This window comes from Pan troglodytes, chromosome 23, assembly GCF_028858775.2.
Source record: "Pan troglodytes isolate AG18354 chromosome 23, NHGRI_mPanTro3-v2.0_pri, whole genome shotgun sequence".
NCBI classification, from domain to species: domain Eukaryota; kingdom Metazoa; phylum Chordata; class Mammalia; order Primates; family Hominidae; genus Pan; species Pan troglodytes.
Window position 1 is genome coordinate 21,407,737 of NC_086016.1, and position 21,224 is coordinate 21,428,960.

Genomic DNA, 21,224 nt, shown 5'->3' on the forward strand with positions numbered 1-21,224 from the left:
CATGCCACTAGATGGGTGTGCCATAATATACCTAACCCAGCCTCTACTGAGGGACCACAAGACTGTCTCCAGCTTTTTCTAGAACAGATGCTGCTGCACCAGGAAGCAAGGTATTGCAGTGTCAGAACTGAGGATTCTGGGACAGCCAGGTCTGACTCCTCTGCCATTTGTAAGCTTGTGACTTGCTCTAACTACTCTTGTGCCTCCAGTCATGTCTGCAAAATACAAAGTGCCAGGACTCTCCCCATGGGGTTGCTGTCAGGACTAAAGCAGTTGGTGTAGGACACTCTTAGAACACACATTGGCTGCTCAAAGAATTATGAAATTCTAATAATTGTCATTACACCTAAGATTCACATAATATATGGGATAAATTCTTAGAAGTGGAATTGTAGCAGCAAATGAAATGTTCACTGATGATTTGGAATAAATATTTCTAAAGTGCCCTCCTCAGAGGTTTAAATTACAAGCCATGTATGAGAGCGCCTATTTCTCCACATAGGTGCTTAGTAACACTTTTATCAAATTTCTTGACACTTAACAATCTGACAGAAGAAAAATGGTATCTTATTTTGATATGAGTGACATTGACATTTTTTCTTTTTCTTTTTTTTTTTGAGACAGAGTCTCTCCCGCCGCCCAGGCTGGAGTGCAGTGGCGCGATCTCGCCTCACTGCAAGCTCCGCCTCCCGGGTTCACGCCATTCTCCTGCCTCAGCCTCCTGAGTATCCCGCCACCATGCCCGGCTAATTTTTTGTATTTTTAGTAGAGACGGGGTTTAACCGTGTTAGCCAGGATGGTCTCGATCTCCTGACCTCGTGATCCGCCCGCCTTGGCTTCCCAAAGTGCTGGGATTACAGGTGTGAGCCACCGTGCCCGGCCGGCAGTTTTTCAAAGTAGAAATACTTGATTTCCGGCCAGGCGCAGTGGCTCATGCCTGTAATCCCAGCACTTTGGCAGGCCGAGGCGGGTGGATCACTTGAGGTCAAGAGTTCGAGACCAGCCTGGCCAACATGGTGAAACCCCGTCTCCACTAAAAATACAAAAATTAGCCGGGCATGGTGGTGGGCGCCTGTAATCCCAGCTACTTGGGAGGCTGAGGCAGGAGAATCTCTTGAACCAGGGAGGCAGAGGCTGCAGAGTTGAGATCACACCACTGTACTCCAGCCTGGGTAACAGAGTGAGACTTTGCCTCAATTAAAAAAAAAAAAAAAAGAAATACTTGATTTCTTTTTTTTTTTTTGTGAACTGCTTGTTCATATGCTTTGTCTACTGTTTTGTTATTGGTCTTTATTACTGATTTGTAAAAATCATTTACATATTAAAAAAATTCCTTATATGGTAGGAAATATTTTACCTGGGATGTTGTGTTTCAACTATTTATGGCCTTTTTTTTTGAGACGAAGTCTCGCTGTGTCGCCAGGCTGGAGTGCAGTGGCGCAATCTCGGCTCACTGCAACCTCTGCCTCCTGGGTTCAAGTGACTTTCCTGCCTCAGCCTTCCAAGTAGCTGGGACTACAGGGGCGTGCCACCACGCCCAGCTAATTTTTATATTTTTTAGTAGAGACGGGGTTTCACCATGTTGGCCAGGATGGTCTTGATCTCTTGACCTCGTATCCATCTGCCTCAGCCTCCGAAAGTGCTGGGATTACAGGTGTGAGCCACCACACCCAGACAGCCTATCTTTTAAATGCACTAAAATTTTAAAATTTTTGTGTACTCTAAATTGTCATTTACAGAAAACACTTTTTTGACCTCTGAGGTTATAAAAAATATTCTTCCAGGGAGTCTTCTAAAATTTTAAACAAAAATACTTTAAACAACAATTTAAAAAGAAACAAACTCTAAGCTGTTTAGAATGTATGTAATGATAAGTTATGAGGCTGGGACCCAACATTGTTTCTAGGAGGTGCCATGTAGTCCTGTCTTCCATTTACCGAATTAGCCAATGTTTTATCACTGATGTGAAATGCTACCTTTAAAATTCCCATAAATATTCGGGCCTGTTTCCTCATATTCTATCATATTCCACTGCACTATCTACTCATGTGTCAGTATCTCACTGTTTTGAGTATGACAGCTTTTAAGTCTTAATTTCTGGTGGGGCTAGTCTTCCCTGGCTAATCTTCTTTTTCAGAAATATTTCGGCCATTCCTATTTATTTTTCCAGATAACTTTATTTTATTTATTTATTTATTTGATACAAAGTCTCACTCTGTCACTCAGGCTGGAGAGTGGCACTACCTTGGCTCACTGCAACCTCCCAGGTTCAAGCAATTCTCCTGCCTCAGCCTCCAAGTATCTGGGACTACAGGCGGGCACCACCACTCCCAGCTAATTTTTATATTTTTAGTAGGGACGGGGTTTCACCATGTTGGCCAGGCTGGTCTCAAACTCGTGACCTCAGGTGATCTGCCTGCCTCGGCCTCCCAAAGTGCTGAGATTACAGTTGTCAGCCACTGTGCCCAGTCGATTTTTCCACATAACTTTATAGTTACCTTGTCTGATTCCCAAAATTCCTACGGTTATTTGTACTGGTTAAATTTATAGGCTACAGGAGAGCTGACATCTTTATGATGCCATCCTAGCTAATCAATGGTATGAATTTCTAGTTATTTCTTTGAGTTTTCTTTGAAGCCTCTCAGTAGGGTTTTAAATTTTTTCTTCATTAAGATATGCATCTCTGGTTGCATCCTAGTTATTTTATTTGTGAATATGACTTATTTCTTTATGTGCTCTGAGGGTAGTTGGTGCTACCTGACTTCATGTTGATTGTATCCTGCCACCTGACTATCTTCTTTCATTGCCTATGGCAGCTTTTCCAGTTGATTCTCTTATAAACCATATCATCCTTAAATAATTATCCTTTCCAATTTGTTCTTTCCTTTGACTAACTACATGGGCTAGGACCTATAGAACAATGTTAAATTATAGTTGCAAGAGTAGGCATTTGTTTAGTTTTTGAACTTAATTTGAAATAAGATAATTTATCAAGTTAAGGAAGCATCCACCTATTCCCATTTAACTGAGTTTTAAAACAACGTTGAATTTTACCAAAACGCCTATTAAGCATCGATGAGAGATCATATAATTGTTTTTCTTTTGATCTACTGATACGTAGAATTAAATAGTTACCTAAAATTTGAACCTCCTTACTTTCCCAAAACAAACCTCACTTGGTCATGGTATATTAGCCTTTTAACAAGCAGTAAGGTTCTGTTTGTTACTATTTTACTTAGGATTTTGCACTGACATTCAGAAATGAGAATGATCTTGAATTTATTATGTTTTATCCTTGTAAGATTTTGATATATTATGTTCATTTCAAAATAAAAATTTGCACATTTCTTCTCCATGCACTAGAATATTTAAAATGGTATTAACAGTTACCTGAGTTACCTGTTCCTTAAAAGTTCCTGAAGTTTCCCTGTGAAGCCATCTTAGTCTGGTGGCTTTGGTGGGGTTAACTCTGTCCTCTATTTCTTCCACAATAATTTTTCACTTTTAGTAATTTTATTTTCTTCAAAAACCATCCACTTTCTGTGCAAATTTATTTGCACAGAGTTCAGCAAAGAAGTCTCTCATCTTTTTGATTTGTCTATTATTTCTCACTTATACCTACTTTGTATATTTATGCTTTTTCTCTTCTTTCTTGATTAGCTAAGCTAATAAGGACCTATTCTGTTGCTACTTGTTAGAACGTGGGAATCAGGAGGGCAAAAAGCTTTTAATACCAAAAGGATCAGGTCCTGATGCTAGAAATATGCATCCTATGTCAGAAAGTTGGCCCCAGACCAGTTAGGAAGCCACCTACACCTTCTCACCAGGTAACGCCTGGAAGGATCCACAGAACAAAGTGCCACCATCACCACCACCACCTCCCCATCCCACAGGCCCAGTATGTTCAGAGCTCAACCACACACTGGGTCTCACTTGGTCTCAATAAAAGGTAAGTAGGGGCATTACCCCCTACAGGGTCACAATAGGAAAAAGACTTAGTCAAAAGAAAATGAGTGCTCTGTGGGGAGCCAGCAGACCTGGTTCTTGCTCTACTCGCGGGGACCTCAGAGCGTGCACATCTAACATGAGGAGACTGGATCTGTACACTGTACGAGTGAAGGTTTCTTTAGACACCAAGGAAGATTTGGAATAGCTCGTGGATGGACAACTGCAAAACGCAGAGGCCTAAAGTGTGTGGTCTCCATGAAGGGCTTACAAATGCCCTGAGCAGATAGACGGAATGAGAATAAAACCCAGAGTGAACTGCCTTGACAGTGGGGGTCTATTTCTTTCACACAGTGCTTTATCATTTTTCTTTTTTTTTGAATCAACACACATCATTTTGGGAAGAATAACCAATTCAAAAACAATCCTCACTATATACATTGGGACAACAGCAAGTGGTGAATGAGTCTCTTCCCCCTTCTCTGTCCCCCACAGGGAAATATGTTTGGGAGCCGTACTCTCTGCCCAGTAATTCCACTTCTAGAAGTTATCCTGAGAGAACAACCACAGGTGAGCTCAAAGACTCATTTATAATCACGAGAAACTGGACACAAACACAAGTCTACAGTGAGCTGGCTAAGCAAATCCTAGGACGGGAATCTGGATAATCAGATAGCAAACACCTCAGAGGACTAGTTATTAAAATGGATGAATGGGCATGAAACAGTAACGAGTGGGGAAAAAAAAGACTGGAAATACAGATATAAAAACATTAACAGTGACTGTATCTGATTATGGATAATGTTTTTTTCTTCTTTGGGCTTTTACTATTTTCTAAATTTAACCATGTGTAAATATACCTTTCATAATCATAAAAATAACTTTATGAAAGAAAAAAAAGAAAAAAAAAATCAGCCTGACTGACTGCTTTCCTTGTGCGTCCTCTGGTGCCCTGGCAACAGTGAAGTGCAGATGTGCTGGCCGCCTTAGCACTCCCACCCCTCACATGATTCAGGTGTGCACAAGGGCTCCAGGAGGAGTATGGGCTTTGAGACTGCGGGAAGCTGAGCTTGACTTCCTTGCTTCCATGTTCTACCAGTCAGGTTGTGAAGGGCCCGTGAAGATCCTCACTGTCAAAGTGTTAACCGCTGAAAGAAGACAGGAAGATCTCGCCAGATAAGACCATGAAAGGGGAATGAACCAGTACCCAGTGTCCAGCTGTGCTATGCAGAGAGGCGTGATTCTTCTCCGGCCATCTGCTGTCCGAGTCTCAACTTGTTTCTTCAAAAGATTCTGGCAAAGCAGAGTTACATAAATGAATGCAAAAGTTTTGGCCAACTATTTCCAAATATTAAAAAATAAAGTCTCTTTTTTTCCTGGTGATAAGAACACTAAGCATAAGATCCACCCTCTTAGCAAAGTTTTAAGTATGCAATATCATATTGTGAACTGTAGGCACTATGCTGTAGGGGAGATTTCTAGGACTTATTCATCTTCTATAACTTAAACTTTATACCCTTTGGCTAATAACTCCCATTTTCCTCTGACCCCAGTATTCACCATTCTATTCTCTGTCTCTGTGAGTTTGACTATTTTAGATTCCTCATATAAGAGGTATCAGGCAGGCCAGGCACGGTGGCTCACGCCTGTAATCCCAGCACTTTGGGGAGGCCGAGGTGGACAGATCACGAGGTCAGGAGATCGAGACCATTCTGGCCAACATGGTGAAACCCCATCTCTACTAAAAATACAAAAATTAGCTGGGCGTGGTGGTGTGTAACTGTAATCCCAGCTACTCAGGAGGCTGAGGCTGAGGCAGGAGAATCGCCTGAACCAGGGAGTCGGAGGTTGCAGTGAGCCAAGATTGCGCCACTGCACTCCAGCCTGGTGACAGAGCGAGACTCCATCTCAAAAAAAAAAAAAAAGAGGTATCATGCGGTATTTGTCCTTCTGTGTCTGGCTTATCATTAATTTGTACACATTAAGTATGTATAACTTTTTATATGTCAATTATACTTCAACACGGTAGGTTTAAAAATAATAAGGCTTCTAAGGAAATGTATTCTAAATTGCCCTTCTGGTACAACTAAATAAGACACCCAAGCAAAGAACAAGCAATGGGTACATGCCACACTGGCCGCCCCGCACAACAGCCATGGGACCAATGAAAGGGCTAAAGGACTGAGCTCTGTACCCGTGAACCACACATCTGTCACTAAGCTAGGGATTTTCTTTCTTTCTTTTTTTTTTTTGAGACAGAATCTCACTCTGTCTCCCAGGCTGGAGTGCAGTGGCGCAGTCTCGGCACACTGCAACATCTGCTTCCCGGGTTTAAGCAATTCTCCTGCTCAGCCTCCCATGTAGCTGGGATTATAGGCATGCACCACCATACCCGGCTTTTTTTTTTTTTTTTTAAGTAGAGACAGGGTTTCACCATGTTGGCCAGGCTGGTCGGAACTCCTGACCTCAAGTGATCCGCCTGCCTCAGCCTCCCAAAGTGCTGGGATTACAGGGGTGAGCCACTGCGCCTGGCCTGAGGTAGAGATTTTCAAACTGACTTTCAAAATAGAATCTCTTCCTTCCACAGAAAGCTTGTAACTAGGGGTTTTCTCTCATACTTTATATCTGAATTGCCTGGAGGAGGTCTGTCAGCCTACATAGGCTCCTGGAGATGGTTTATACTCCCCAGGCAATAACGTTCCCTACCCTTTTCCTGCCCCATTTCCAACCCCTTCTCATCAAACATGGCTTCCAGATGAAGAAGGGGGAGCCCATAGAAGTCTCCTAAGGGCAGAGCCTGAAATCCACTGTTGTTAGCATCTAGGATTTCCTAGAAAGACCAGCAGGATAAAATTCGTAAGTTCTTACAAGAGATGACCTCCTCTGGGCTCCTGGGGATAAGGAGGCCTTTGATAAAGAGGATCCAGGCCCCATTACTGCATCATGCAGCAGTGGGCAAGGGGCCAACAGGCCCGAGGCTGGCTAACCCACAGATCCCGTACCACTCTAAACAAACCCCTTCCTTACCACCACCGGTGTCTGCCCCTCACCCTGTCCCTGGGCATATGTCCATGTCTTTAGCGCCACCAGGCAGGGCTCTCACCTTCCTGATATCTTCAAGACTCTCCCCGTTGACAACGCCTGCGACTGAGGTGGCTGAGCCCATCTCCCTGGTCGCAGCACTCTTCTGGTCCAGCTGCTGCTGCTGCTGCCTCCGCTGGTACTTGAGCATCTCAGGGTTCTCAATGACGGCTGTGGAGAGCTGGGCCTCGGTCATGATGGCTAGGCTCTTGCCATAGGTGGACTGGTGAATGCGGCTCTGGGGAAGCAAGGAGAGGCATGACATGCCAGCGTGAGTGCCAGTGTGGCCAGTGCTGCCCACCAGCAGGCAAACTACAGCAGGGCTCTCCTGGCTCTGAGTGGAGAAGGGACCCAAGGCCAACTCCCCATCGCCTCCCATCCTATTCTGCCTGTCCCTCATTCGACAGCTCTGTTGATGTCTCATGCCCACCCTTGATTTTTATGGCCTCCCTTGTATCTGTAGCTGGGATGACAGTAAATGAGATAGCCAACAAGACAACACCTGCCCCACAGTCTGGTGGAGAACAAATGACAATCCACAGTGCTTCAGTGGAAAGGAAGATACTCAAGGTGCTAACTTAAGGCTCTTAAATCACTCCTAGGACCCAAATGATTTTGGGAATCAGATCCTAGAACAAAAGTCTACTTTCACAGCTCATCTGCAGCCATAAGCCCTGTGGTTGGAAGTCCCCATTGGCCTGCTTAGTGTCTCTAAGAGTATGGGAAGGCCTGGCACAGCAGGGCTGGGGAGCCTCCTTTACTCCCACCCCTCCTAGTATGTCATCATACTCCCCTCCTTCTAGGCCCTCATAGTCTTGTGCCCTAACAAGCTAGACAGGAGCCTCATGAGAGCAGAGATGGTGTCCCCAGCACACTGTAGTGACTGCTGTACGTGAAAGTGCATGAGGAACAGACTTCCATGGGATGTGCAAATGTCCAATGTGGGATTCTGCTCAAGAACAGGGACTGTGGTTAACAGGACATCTGCTTTACAGCAGAGCATGGGTTGAGAGGCAGCGTTCCAAGAGAGGTGCCTTGGGACCTGCTCCTGCAGGGCTTGAATGTGGCCAGGAACCTCCTTTTCTTGCCATCTTGGCTTCTGCCCTTCTCTCCTGAGTCTATCCCCTGGAATCTCGAAGCAGAATTCAGTGTTTGGCCAGGGTTTCCCTAGTGTTCCTCCAACATGGAGTCCCAGCCTGACTTGGGAAATGGTAAGCAGATGGGTTATTAGGCTCCCAGAGTGACTCCAAGGGAGTGCATAGTGATCCCAGGTACCTGATGACAGTGACAAGGTTGGAGGAGGACCTGAGGCCTCTGAGATACTCATTCCTTCATGGAAAAATGATGGGGTGGCAGGCCCCATTCTAAGTGTAGTCATGAAGGCAGACCTCTCCCCCAAAGGGGTTCACATTTTAGTGGGGAGGTCACACTGTAGGTTAAGAGGAAGCTTCCACCAGCAAATAAGGTCATGAGGAGAGCTGCCAGCCTGCTCTGGGCTTTCACAGAGCTCCCTTCAGACACATACACACAACCCACCAAGTGGGGGCAGGTTTCTAAGCCTCTGGTAGGTGAAGCAGGGCTTTTCTCAAAGCCTGGCAGAAGGGCACAGAGACCCCATCACCCCAGCAGAGCACAGAGGGGAGGCAGCCTGGCCCCGAGGCAGCAGGCCTTGTTCACTCTTCTGACCTAAGGGTCACATACAGTCTGGGCAAAGAGCCATGCTATTTTCTGAGGCTTAGTTTCCATATCCACGAAATGGATGAGCCTTGCCTTGAAGGGTTTTGTGCAATTTAAATGAAATCATATGTGCAAAACACATTCCCAGAGCCTGGCAGACAATGCGTTCTAAGAAATGACCAATATTACTACCATGAAGGTGAAAGTGACATGAGCAGGGGCCCCTGAGGAGTCACTTCAGCTCTTTCCCAGGGCAAAAACCTCCCAGTGGATGGCCTATTATCAGCTCAAAAAGAGATGCCTAAAATAGTTCTACTCTTAACTCCAGGACTTATTTCTGAAATGGGGACTCGTTTTTTAATTAATCTATTTTGTAAAGAAGGATTACAAGATATAAAAGATGAATACCCCATTACATGTTAAGAAATGACTTGTCTCTGTATCTCACAAGAAGAGGGTGTAGTCAAAGGGGTCTCTCAGAGCTATTGTGGCAATGGCCACAGAGCACCCAGCAGCACAAGAGCCATCAGCCTACCTTCTCCTCCTCGCTCAGGGGATCGCCAAGCTCATCCTGGGAGAAGTCGAGGAATGCCACAGAGCCGTCCATAGAGCATACCAAGATGCCCAGCCCATTCAGAGTCCTGAAAGACATGGCCATCAGCAGCCTGGTAGCAAGAGCCCCAGGCAGACACATGTGCCGCAGTAGCTGGCCTGTGAGGATGGTGGGCAGTGTTCTAGGGAGATGCTGGAAACTCCTGGTTCCCTTCTGTGGCCTGGTTCCCTTCTTTGGCCTGGGCGGGGGAGGGGGGGGGTGACAATTGTATCCCAAAGGGCCCTGGTGTTCTTTAGCTCTAAGCAGGTGTACAAAGTATCTCCTTTACCATATGTTCTGTAAGAATTTTCAATTTTACTTATCTTACTTTTGAAACTATTAAAATAAAAAAAACTTGACAAAGTATACATATAAATCAGGTCACTGAGAAGCAGAAAATGTGCTTCTGACTTTGGTTCATGCACTGACGGAGTAAAGTGGAACATACTAGGATCACGTCATTCTCCTCGTCTTAGACAAATCCTGAAAAGGCATTTTCCAGTGGCAAATTCTACACAGGCAGGACATTCTCGCAGCAGCAGGTACACCGCTGCCAGTTCCCAAATCGCGTGCAAACAGCACTCTTGGTCTGCGCTACTATGACACCTGGGGAGGGGCCACTGGCCACCTGACCCTAGTCACACCCAGAAGGCCTCATGTTCCAATGTGTGGCTTCTCCTTTCTTAACCTATTCCTGTAAGTAGAATCCACCTTACCAGGAAATATCCATGATGGATTTGTCAAACAGTTCATGGATGACCACCAGCGGCCGTTTCAGACATGTGAGCTGGAAGGAAAGACACAGTCAAGGTTAATGAAATTACTGAAATCCCTTTCTGTATTCAGCTCAGTTAACATAACCAACCTAGAAGCCTGGGTCAAAGTGGCTGCTGATATTTAAGGCATCTTCAACTCTATTCAAACTGCAGCTGCAGAGATCCCAAACTGTGGGAACCAAAGCCTGCCAAAAATGTGCATGCTACCTAGAGTGGACCCTGCCTCCAGCGCTTGCTGTGGTCTGACAGGGGAAATAGCTTTATACACAGATAACTAGCAACAGAGAAGGCAGAGTGGGAGTGGGTTTCTGAAGGGCTATGGTCGGAGCAGAGGGACAGCCCCAGGGTGGACCTCTGAGAGGGTCTATGGAGCAGGAGACACGATGCCAAAGCCTAGACAGGGGATGAGGCACCCTGAGAGAGAACACAACACATCTTCCCTGGGCCCAAGGGACTCTGGTACACATTTATCCAAGGCTCATTCTACACTATGTGTAGGTAGTACAGAAATACACACCTGGGCCCTTAATCTGGGCCCAGTTACCGACTATTAATACTTTGATGAATTATTATCTTCTATTTTGTGCAAATACTTATTTTATTCTTCAAAGTAAGAATTTATTTTATTCTTCATAGTTGTGTCTGTTTTTTCATTTAACACACAATAAGTATGTCATTAAATATCCTGTAAAAGTCTCTTCTGGATGACTGCATAGCATGCACTGTGCATATTCTCTATCGAGTCACTCAATTGCTGGCATACACTCTGACTCCACGTTCCCACAACTATGGTAGGCCTTTCCTCTTGTGCACAAGTGCCTGGCTACCCTGCTGGCTGGCCCTGAACTGCAGGACAATGGGCTGGGAAGAAACACACTTCCTCACAGGATGGTGGGCTCCCATAGGTGCTGCTGCAGCTTCTGGGAGGCTGTGGGGCTGAGCGTCCCAGTGCAGCCTGAGACTGCTATGTGGGGAAGGAGAAGCTGTGTCTACCCTAGTGGTGGAGAGGGGGCTGAAGTCTGAACGATCTGGAACCCACATTAAGAATCTCGCCTCCACCTTAATTCCACTTCTAGAAAAAGCTGCCTTGTCCCTCCTCTCATAAATGTGCCTACAGACCCCTCAGAAATCTACAGGCCGTGTGACTGCCTAACCTGAGCATTCTAAGAAATATGGGCATCATAGTCAGTGATGTTTTGGTTGCAGCGCCACAAACAGGGCCTCTGGCTGGGAGGAAACAGGGAAGGTCCCCTGAACGGCAATCTGTGGTACTGTGGTTCAGGTTCCAGAATGGGTGTTAAGTGAATACTTGGCCTAAAAAAAAAAAAAAAAATCACAACGCACACAGTAATATATTTCTCTATACCAAACTAATAAATGCAGCCAGAGGATAACCTTCAAACCCAGAACTTCCAACTTGCTCTGCTTATACGGACACTTTTTTACAAAATGAAAAAAAAAAAAAATTAATGTGTGTGCACTTTGCTTTAACAAACTTTAAATATATTGGCACCTTGATGCTCAGCACCAAGACTGCTCCCTGCACTGCATGCGGAGGTGTCTCTTACCACACAGTTAGGTCACAGCACACCAGCCCCTGGCAGTGAGAAACTTAACCCTTCAGGAGCCCTCACTTAGAAACCGCCACAGTTCTTACCCTTGGGTTCTCACTCGCCAACTACCATTGAGTATATCTGCTGAGAACCTGCTCTGTAGAGGGCACTGAGTTAGGAAGGTGAGGGGAACAATGAAACTGAAGACACATCGGGCTGGGTGTGGTGGCTCACACCTGTAATCCCAGTACTTTGGGAGGCCAAGGCGGGCGGATCACCTGAGGTCAGGAGTTTGTGACCCGCCTGGACAACATGGTGAAACCCCATCTTTACTAAAATTACAAAAAAATTAACCGGGTGTGGTGGCCTATAATCCCAGCTATTCAGGAGGCTGAGGCAGGAGAATCTCGCTTGAACCCAGGAGGCGGAGGTTGCAGTGACCCAAGAAGCCAAGATTGCACCACTGCACTCCAGCCTGCTGGGCAATAGAGGGAGACTCTGTCTCAAAAAAAAAAAAAAAAAAAAAAAAAAGAAGCTGAAGACATCGCCTCATCTCAGGGGATCCAGCGAGTGAGGAGTACTAGGCTCACAACCTTATCCATCACAGCATCACCCAGGGGTGAAATGGACTAATTAATAGAGGCGTCAGCTTTCTGTGTGTCTTTTTCTGTGGACATAAGCACTTATCTGTCTTGGTTGTATGCCTAGGAGTGGAAGTGCTCTAGGTCATATGCTTAGCTGTGGTAGAAACTGCCAGACAGTTTTCCCAAGTGCTCATGCCAGCGTAAACACCTGTCAGCAACACGTGTCAGCAATGTATCAGTTCCAGCTTATCATGTCCTTGCTGACACTTGGTACTATTTTTTTGTTTTTTTTTTTAATTTTAGAACTCTACTCATAGGTATGTACTCATAAATGAAAACGTACGTCCACATAAAGACTTATACAAGAATGTTCATATCAGCTTTAGTCATAATATCTCAAAACTGGAACAATCTTAATGTCTATCAACAGGAGACTGTATAAACAAATTGTGGTGTATTCATACAGTGGAATGCTACACCGAAATTATAAGGAATAAAATACTGTTAAGTGCAGCAACATACACGAATCTCAAAACACTGTGCCAAGCAAAAGAAATGAAGACACAAAGAAGCAAGTACCACACAATTGCATTTATATGAAGTTCAAGAGCAGGCAAAACTCATCAGTGTAACAGAGGCCATTAGAGTGGTTGCTTTGGTGGTGAGGGAGGTCTTGACTGGGGAGGGACAAAGGGACAAAAAGGAGTGCTCTAGGCAGTGATGACACTGGTGTGTAAACATGTATGACAACTCACCAAGCTGTACCTTTCAGGTGAATACACTTTATATAAAGATTTTTCTTTTTCTTTTTTTTTGAGACGGAGTCTCGCTCTGTTGCCCAGGCTGGAGTGCAGTGGCGCGGTCTCAGCTCACTGCAAGCTCTGCCTCCCAGGTTCACGCCATTCTCCGTCTCAGCCTCCCGAGTAGCTGGGACTACAGGCGCCCACCACCACGCCCGACTAATTTTTTGTATTTTTAGTAGAGACGGGGTTTCACTGTGTTAGCCAGGATGGTCTCGAACTCCTGACCTTGTGATCCGCCCGCCTCGGCCTCCTAAAGTGCTGGGATTACAGGCGTGAGCCACCGCGCCCAGCCATATAAAGATTTTTCTAATAGGAAGCAAGCCCAACATGCTGCTCATGGCATTGACCACTGAGGGTGCTGCCTGAGTCTGGACACAAGAGCTGGTCTAGCTGGGGGTCAAGGTGGCCTCTCCTGGCTGGGCACAGACCCAGTCTTCAGCACTTCCTTCTGGGAGAGTAGGAGAGCCTGTGAGCTTCCAAGGAGGGGCTGACCCCAGGTGCAGAATAGAAATACACTCTTAGCATCACCCAAAGCAGGTCTCTTTCCTCCACTTGCTACTTTACCAACCTACACCTCCCGTTCTGCAACAAAAGCTCAGGATAGCAGGCTCACCCAGACAGAAAGCGAGCGGTCCTTGCTGCCAACAGCACAGCAGCAGTACGGGCAGCTGGGCTTCGCAGAACTCCCATTCTTCTGCTTCTTTTTGAAGATTTTTGGGTTGAATTTCTAAAGCCAAATAACAGATGTTAAAAATAATTAATCAAGCATCAGGCATGTCCCCTGTGCCCAAGTCCCAGCCCACTGAAGGGAGTCTCCCACAGACATTCTCTGAGCCCAGGCACTAAGCATGCATTTCATCTTCCTGACCACCTATGAGGCATCTGGCTGATGATGGAAAGGAAGCTTAGGGAGGTCAGAAAGTATGTGCGGAGGCACCAAATGAGTAAGCTGGGAAATGCAGATTTGAAACTAGAGCTACCAAACTCTCCATTTCTGGAGCTTGCCAAGTAGAAGGGATGCGTAGCTACTGAAACTAGCCTTCTCAATTCCCTCCAGCCTGGCAGGGCCAGCCCTAGGACCTGCAGAAAAGCTGAGCCTGCAAGGGGGCTTCAGAAACAAAGACCTACTCACACCCTATCTCCTAAGGGAGGCCAAGGGGATGGGCAGGAGGGGTGTGAATCTCTGAATTCCTTCTTGCCTCACTGCATTTGTTGTTCAGTCATAACCGTCTAGCAGAGATCTGCTCAGTCAGAGAGTCATTTGTGATCTCCCTGGGCCAGTGACCATGGCAATATCACACAAAGGTGCTTAGTTGGCTGCTTAGTCCAGGGAACTACCCCGAGAGTAACTTGTCTTTGTTTCTGCAAAGGATGAAAGCACTCACTGAGCTCCCAGACACCCTCCTGGATTTAAAGGGGTGGGCGCTCTGGGAATCCCCAACCTAGGACAACTGAGGGCAGAGGAAGGAGGGTTCCTGAAAGCCTGGTGTCAGGTAGCCTAGAGATGTTTTAATTCCAGAGGGCAGGCAGGAATGGCCGGGGTGCACAGAGACTGGAGAAGATGGAACTCAGAGGCGTGTCCCTGGGCTTGCTGTCTCTAACACCAATGAGGCTGCAGGGCCTTGGGAGCTCTGTGAGTCATAGGCAGGCGTCGTGATCTCCCAGAGCTGCTAATAAAGTGGTTGTGAGGACTGCATGGGAGAATCACGTAGAGCACTAACCATGAAGCACTGATTTCCAAAGACTTTAGCAACAAAGCTCTGGTTCAAACAAAACCCTACATGAACTCCAAAACAAAAAAATTTAATAAGTAATATTTTATTCATATAAAATTTGTGTTTTAAGGTACAATATATGATACTTATTATCTTTTTTTATTTTCTTTTTGAGACGGAGTCTCGCTCTGTCGCCCAGGCTGGAGTACGGTGGCGCAATCTCAGCTCACTGCAACCTCCGCCTCCCGGGTTCAAGTGATTCTCTTGCCTCGGCCTCCTGAGTGGCTGGGATTACAGGCGCATGACACCATGCCCAGCTAATTTTTGTATTTTCAGTAGAGACGGGGTTTCATCATGTTGGTCAGGCTGGTCTCGAACTCCTGACCTCATGATCCGCCCACCACAGCCTCCCAAAGTGCTGGGATTACAGGCATGAGCCACCGTGTCCGGCTGATACTTATTATCTATTTAAACATGGGCAAAAGTGAGTCCATTTTCATCAGGGTCTTGGATGATCCTTCACTTTTATCAACCTTAGCCCACCAATCTGTTTATTTTATTTGGCTGCCCAGTGTTGAGAAAATCCTGGTTCTCACAGATTATTCGCAACTACTTAACAGCTTGCCTTGGGCTCTGTCAGGACACTATTTAATTAAAGTCATGGAGAAGCATAAGACGAGTGGCCAGACAACTCTCATGCCTAAGGACTGACAGCAGTTCACGCCTCTGAGCTCTTCACCTGCCGCAGCAAGATCTGGCAGCAGCTCCCAACTCAGTGATCCATGGCATGGCCTTGCACCTGTGGTTGATGCTGCCAGGTGTGGGGACAAGCACAGTGCTTGGTGGGTATACCAGAATTGTACCTGTATTCACTGGAGCCAGGTGAGGGTGGCACCGTGCTTGGGCACCCCAAGCATACCTGAGTGTGTAAAAGGCTGATGTGGAGCTACAATGTTCCTAACCCAAGACTGATTTTGGTGATGTTCACATGTAAAGTTTGCCAATAAATCAACCAAGTACATACTCTATTTTGTAAAATTAGCTTTTAAATATTTAAGTATAACTATTCAAAATAAACCAAGAATTAATATTTGCTGAATCTTGGAGCCCATCTCCCTTTAGTTCCCTGGGCACTCACCACGACAGTCACAGCTTTCCGGTGCCCAACAAAGTCCATGTTGGTCTTCCATCCCTCCCGTTCGATGATCTGGGCAGTGGGGCCTGAGTTGTTCATGGCATGGGCAGACACCAGGTAATGCCCATCAGGTGACCAGCTGAGCCGCAACACATGGGTTGTTCCTCCACACTGAAAGAAGCATCTGCACTTGAAAGGAGCTCAAGGCCACCTTTGTGACCAAACCTCTGGCCTCGAGGATAAAGTTAAACTTCAATTTATAAATGTGTGATGGTGGAGCATGCACCCCAAGCTTCTGGCTACACTGACAGCTTCTGTCTCACCAGATGGCCCAACCAAAAAGGGCTCTGTGAAATGAATTTGGAAACTGCAGCATCCTACACTCCCCCAGAGGAGCTGAACAAAGAAATATAGTACAGAAGTGTATGCCCTGAGGAGATCTGCAGGAAGGCTACCTGTTTGAACCATAGCCTCTGCGTGGGCCAAATCTCTCTGGCCACTGACCCAATTCTTCTGTGTAGCACCTGTTAACCCACAGCATGGCATCTGCACAGCATCCTCAAGATATACTCTGGTGGAGAAAAAGCCCTTTTTAACCCAGGAGCCTGGCAGAAGCCTGTGTCTGTAATGTAGCTGATGACTGTGAGGCACCACCTACTCTCTTGAGCCTGTTGCCTCACCCAAAGGGTGGTGAGGACACCCGCAAGGGAGAAGAGGTTTGTAACGTCCTTATAAACTATAAAAGGAACAGTAGAAAGGCACTGCTCCCCCAATCTGGACTGGGGGCTGAGGCAGAGCATCCCTCCACATTATCCCTCCTGCAAAAAGAGATGACATGGGTCCAGAGCCAGCTCCTTGAAGCTCAAGGTGGGCTCAGGGCAGCTCTAAAGACTTAAGGGTTAAGATCATGACCTCACAGCTCTAGAGCAGGACATGACAAACCAGAGCCTGAGTATAGTGAAATCACCCACCTCAGCTCTCAGCCTAGGCCACAGAACCACCCCCTACCTGGAAGGATGGGCCCACCCAGTAGAGGCTGAAGAGTACTACCACCTCCTGCTGGTACTCAAGACACTCCTAAAGCCGTCCCTAGGAGTCCACCTCATGGGACCCCACTGCCTGGCAGTCAGAGCCCTGAGGAACTCCAGAAGGAGCAAAAGCTCCTTAGGGCAAGACTAAGTAAGGTAAAAACCAGTACTCATATACCTAGCCCAGGAGCTGGTGTTGTGCGGGAAGAACTGAACATATGACTATCACTTTACTTTTGCAGCCATCCTGACCAGTGGGCAAATGCGTGCTCTTCCTGCAAACCTTCCCTCATGTGTCCCTAGCTCTGTGAAGTCTTTCCTGATGCACTCACCTCTCCTGGGCTGTTTCTGCACTCTGGACAACTCCATTATCATGCAACTAATGGGAATGCCTGTCTTTCCTATGGGGCTTTAAGCTTCAAGAGGAGAGACTCCATCTCAATCCACTTTTATTTCCCTGTGCCCAGTTATTGCCTTCTATACAGTAGACACTTAATAAATGTCTAATGAACAATGGTGATCTTGAGCTCTCATTCCATTTGAAATCAGAACTCAAATAAAGGAAGAGAGATTAAAATACCAGAGAAGCTACTGCAGTCTGATCTCCAAACATGTGCAAACTGTACTGCTAACTCCAGCCAGGAAAAAAGGCCCCTGAACTGCAGGGTGCATATCAACAAGCACAGCACAGTCGAGGATGGCACAAGAGTCTCCTCCATCCTGCCCTGGCCCCCAACAAGCTGCTCTGCGGGAGGCTCAGAGTAAACTCCACACTATAAGAAGCAGTTTTATCCACGTCTGTGGGAGTGAGCTGGGTGACAGAATGATGTGGAGACATCTCTAAGGTTCACTTCAACTTTGAACCTATAAATCCGGGCCAGGCGCGGTGACTCATGCTTGTAATCCCAGCACTTTGGGAAGCTGAAGCGGGTAGATCACCTGAGGTCAGGAGTTCGAGACCAGCCTGGCCAACATGGCGAAACCGCATCTCTGTTAAAAATACAAAAATTAGCTAGGTGTGGTGGTGGGCACCTGTAATCCCAGCTACTCAGGAGGCTGAGGCAGGAGAATCGCTTGAACCCGGGAGGCGGAGGTTGCAGTGAGCTGAGATCGTGCCACTGCACTCTAGCCTGGGCAACAAGAGCGAAACTCTGTCACCAAAACAAAGCAAAAAACAACAAAACTATAAATCCCTTTCATTTCAAAGTTGGAAATTAAACAGCGTCTCAGAAATGAAGGATTCTGTATTATCTGACTCTTAGGGCCAGAGTCCCACCCCAGAGAGCCTTGGTGAATCCGCTCAGGCCCCCGGACTCTGTGCATTCCCCAGGTGGCCTGGCCCATGGCCAGCTCCCTCTCTGTACACAGAAGTCAGGAAGAGGCTGGGGCAGCTGCTGGGGCTCAGCTCCCTGAGCTGTCCCCACTTACCTCATCAAAAGGCTTGGTGATGCTGGTCTCCAACTGCCAGTCCAGCGTCCTCCACACCTTTAGGCTGCGGTCATCAGCTTGAGAAGCTATGTATTTACCAACAGGGTCCCATGTCAACCCTTTGACCAAGCCAGAATGACCTCTCAGAGTAGCTAGAATTTCTGTGAAGAAAAAAGGAATGTGGAGAGGTGTTATCTGAGGGAAACATGACCTGCAATCCATGGGCCATGGGATGGATATGCAAGAGAGGGGACTCAGCAGTCTGCCATGGCCAGCCCCCACACCAGACAGAAGCAGAAGGGCCTCCTCATTTGATCTCCACCAAGGCAAAAGCCAATTGAAGAAATGACAGCATCAAGGAGGCAGGCACCAAGGGGCTAGTTCTGATCCAGGTCTTATCTGTATCTAGCGGCCCTGCCTATGGCCGCCCTTCCTGGGCTGTGACACCAGCACTTCTGACGTTAGCCTCCCTGGTAGCTCCCTGATAAGGAGGAGGCCTACTAGCTCAAAGGGCCTGACTGTGGCTGAGTCTTTTATAAGTTATGGCTGAAGACAAAGGTGTGTACGACGGTACCCCATATAGATCTGTAATCCAAATGCTACTCCGGTCTCTAAAGCTTCCCTCTCCATAGCCAGACTGAGTGTTTCCACACATGCTGGTGGCTTTCAAAGAGTTAAAATGACCTGCATCCATAAGGAAAGCATACTTCAAATACAGAGCTGAAATATGAGAAGAATTTTACTCGTTATAAACTGCAGCACTGTGCCAGGTTATGCCATCTGTTGTGACTTTAAACACAATGAATAAGAAAAATCAATCTTTTGCAAAACTGGGTTTGTGTTAGCCCATATCTGCTCAAGGGTTTCACAGAGGAGATGGTGACTGAGCTGAGCCCAGAGCCCAGTGGTGGGGGTGCACACAGCAGGTTTAGGAGCATCAGGGTCCCCAACAACAGCTGCCTATCCATTACCCTCCTGATCTGTGGCATGCCATGCTAGCACTCAGTTACCATTTTTCTTAAGCATGAATCTCTTTTTAAAGCTTAAACAAATGTAATTGATAAAGAAAAACTGACAAGACACATAAATCCTAGGCCACTGTGACACATCTGTTGCCACCAAGACTAAGGAGACAGCCCAACCCCTGCTCCAGAAACCGACAGGCAGTACTGCTTGCTGTTAACCAGTCAGAGGAGGCCCCAGACCTGGGAACTTTACAGCATTCCAGATGACGACAGTGTTATCCACGCTGCATGAGGCTAGCCAGGCATCGTGGGGAGACCATGCTACATCCATCACATCTGAAAGAAGACAGAGGGTTCTGGTGAGATCTCTTACCTGGCGATGCCCTTGTCTATTAGCTTGGCCAGTGCCCCTGGGACCTGGGACCATCATAACCACTCTGGTATTTTTTAACCAACCTGAAAAAACTCCCCCCAGAATTTTTCAATTGGTCATAAATTTAAAGCATCTAACCGACCCCAGTGCCTCACTCCTTTTACAGACGAAGCAACTGAGGGCATGGTTCAGAGCTTGGGCACCATATGGCACCACACCCATGCATGAGAGCCTGCTACTTCGTGGGTCTGTGGCCTGGAGCATGCTCCTCAGCCCTGCTGACTTGCTTTGCCAATCATAACAGGGCCTTCCTCCGAGAGCCTTCTGAGCATGAGACACAGTGGGTAAAGCACATGGCAGAATGCCTGGCACAGTTAGAACTCCAGGGCTGCTGACAACTGAACACAAGTCATCTTGAGGCCCTCGTCTGGTTCATGGACTGGGTCTCATCTCCCAGACCCTGACAGGAGTACTCCTTCGCTATGGAGCCTCCAAACAGAATTATTCACATTCACTTCTTTGTGACTCCATTTTATCATTTGTCAAGTGCAGATTAAAAAACAAAATCTAGGCCAGGTGCAGGGACTCACATCTGTAATCTCAGCATTTTGGGAGGCTGAGGTGGGCAGATCGCTTGAGCCCAGAGGTACAATACCAGCCTAGGCAACAAGGCAAAACCCTATCTCTACAAAAAATTGGCTGGGCGTGGTAGCACATGCCTGTATCCCCAGCTACACAGGAAGTTGAGGTGGGAGGATCACTTGAGCCCAGGGAGGTTAAGGCTGCAGTGACCATGATTGCACCACTGCACTCCAGGCTGGGCAACAGAGTAAGACCCTGTCTCAAAAAACAAACAAAAAAACCAATGAAACAAAAAACCCCAAAACCTATCCTCATAGGGTCACTGTAAGGATTAAATGTGATAAACTGCTGCAACACCATGCCAGGCACACACCAAGGCATCGATGAAGGTCCGCTGTGACGATGGTGCCAACCTTGCCTATCCTGCCATCAGGGGTGAAGGGCGCAGTCTTAGTTATTTCTCTAACCTCAGCGCCTGGTGCAGTGCTAGGTATACAGAAGAATGATTGGTGAGTTGAAGAAACAAACATAGCAGCAAGGTAATAGCTATCAAGTCCTTTCTTTGTACAAGAGGTTTAAGCAAAATATTCCAAATATCTATTGTATTTTTTCCAGTTAAAAAAAAACTATAGTAACAGCTTAACAGGTTTTTTTTTTTTTTTTCAAATTGTCTCACATGCTGTGGTTCACATTTTGTATTCTAAATGCCTATGTGATCTTCACAGCTTCTTTCCTTTTTTGCCCTGCATTCTATGTGGTTGAGAGTATTCACTACTATTAATTGACCTAATTTAACACTGAAGATTAACTGGATTCTGGTTTTTTGGGCCCGTGTGTATTTGTCACTCTCCATACTCCAGATTATTACTCTGAGACACATACCCCAGAGTGGGAATCCTGGGCAGAATATCTGAGCATCCTCATAGGTCTGGATTCTCATAAAACTGTAGACTGCTTTTCCAAGATCCCTGTGGTTTTACATTTCTA

At 46.5% G+C, this 21,224-nt stretch overlaps 1 protein-coding gene across 15 annotated transcripts in view; it reads right to left on the reverse strand.

Moving 5' to 3' along the window:
• The window catches only part of HIRA (histone cell cycle regulator), a 101,627-nt gene that overhangs the window by 48,199 nt on the left and 32,204 nt on the right, over window positions 1–21,224 (reverse strand). For 12 of the 15 annotated variants that reach the window (XR_010155978.1, XR_001712906.4, XM_009437780.5 and 9 more), the window contains 8 exons: window positions 19,523–19,618; window positions 18,318–18,478; window positions 15,865–16,032; window positions 13,625–13,738; window positions 10,012–10,082; window positions 9,239–9,344; window positions 7,049–7,264; window positions 5,153–5,238 (listed from right to left, as the gene is read on the reverse strand). Coding sequence is in view for 12 of the 15 variants with exons in the window: in XM_009437780.5 (XP_009436055.2) it covers window positions 5,153–5,238; window positions 7,049–7,264; window positions 9,239–9,344; window positions 10,012–10,082; window positions 13,625–13,738; window positions 15,865–16,032; window positions 18,318–18,478; window positions 19,523–19,618 (1,018 nt within the window). In the remaining 3 variants the exon portion in view is untranslated. Of the gene's footprint in view, window positions 1–5,152; window positions 5,239–7,048; window positions 7,265–9,238; window positions 9,345–10,011; window positions 10,083–13,624; window positions 13,739–15,864; window positions 16,033–18,317; window positions 18,479–19,522; window positions 19,619–20,610; window positions 20,724–21,224 lie in introns of all 15 variants that reach the window. The other 3 variants (XR_010155977.1, XM_063807730.1, XM_063807735.1) reach the window with 1 other exon arrangement.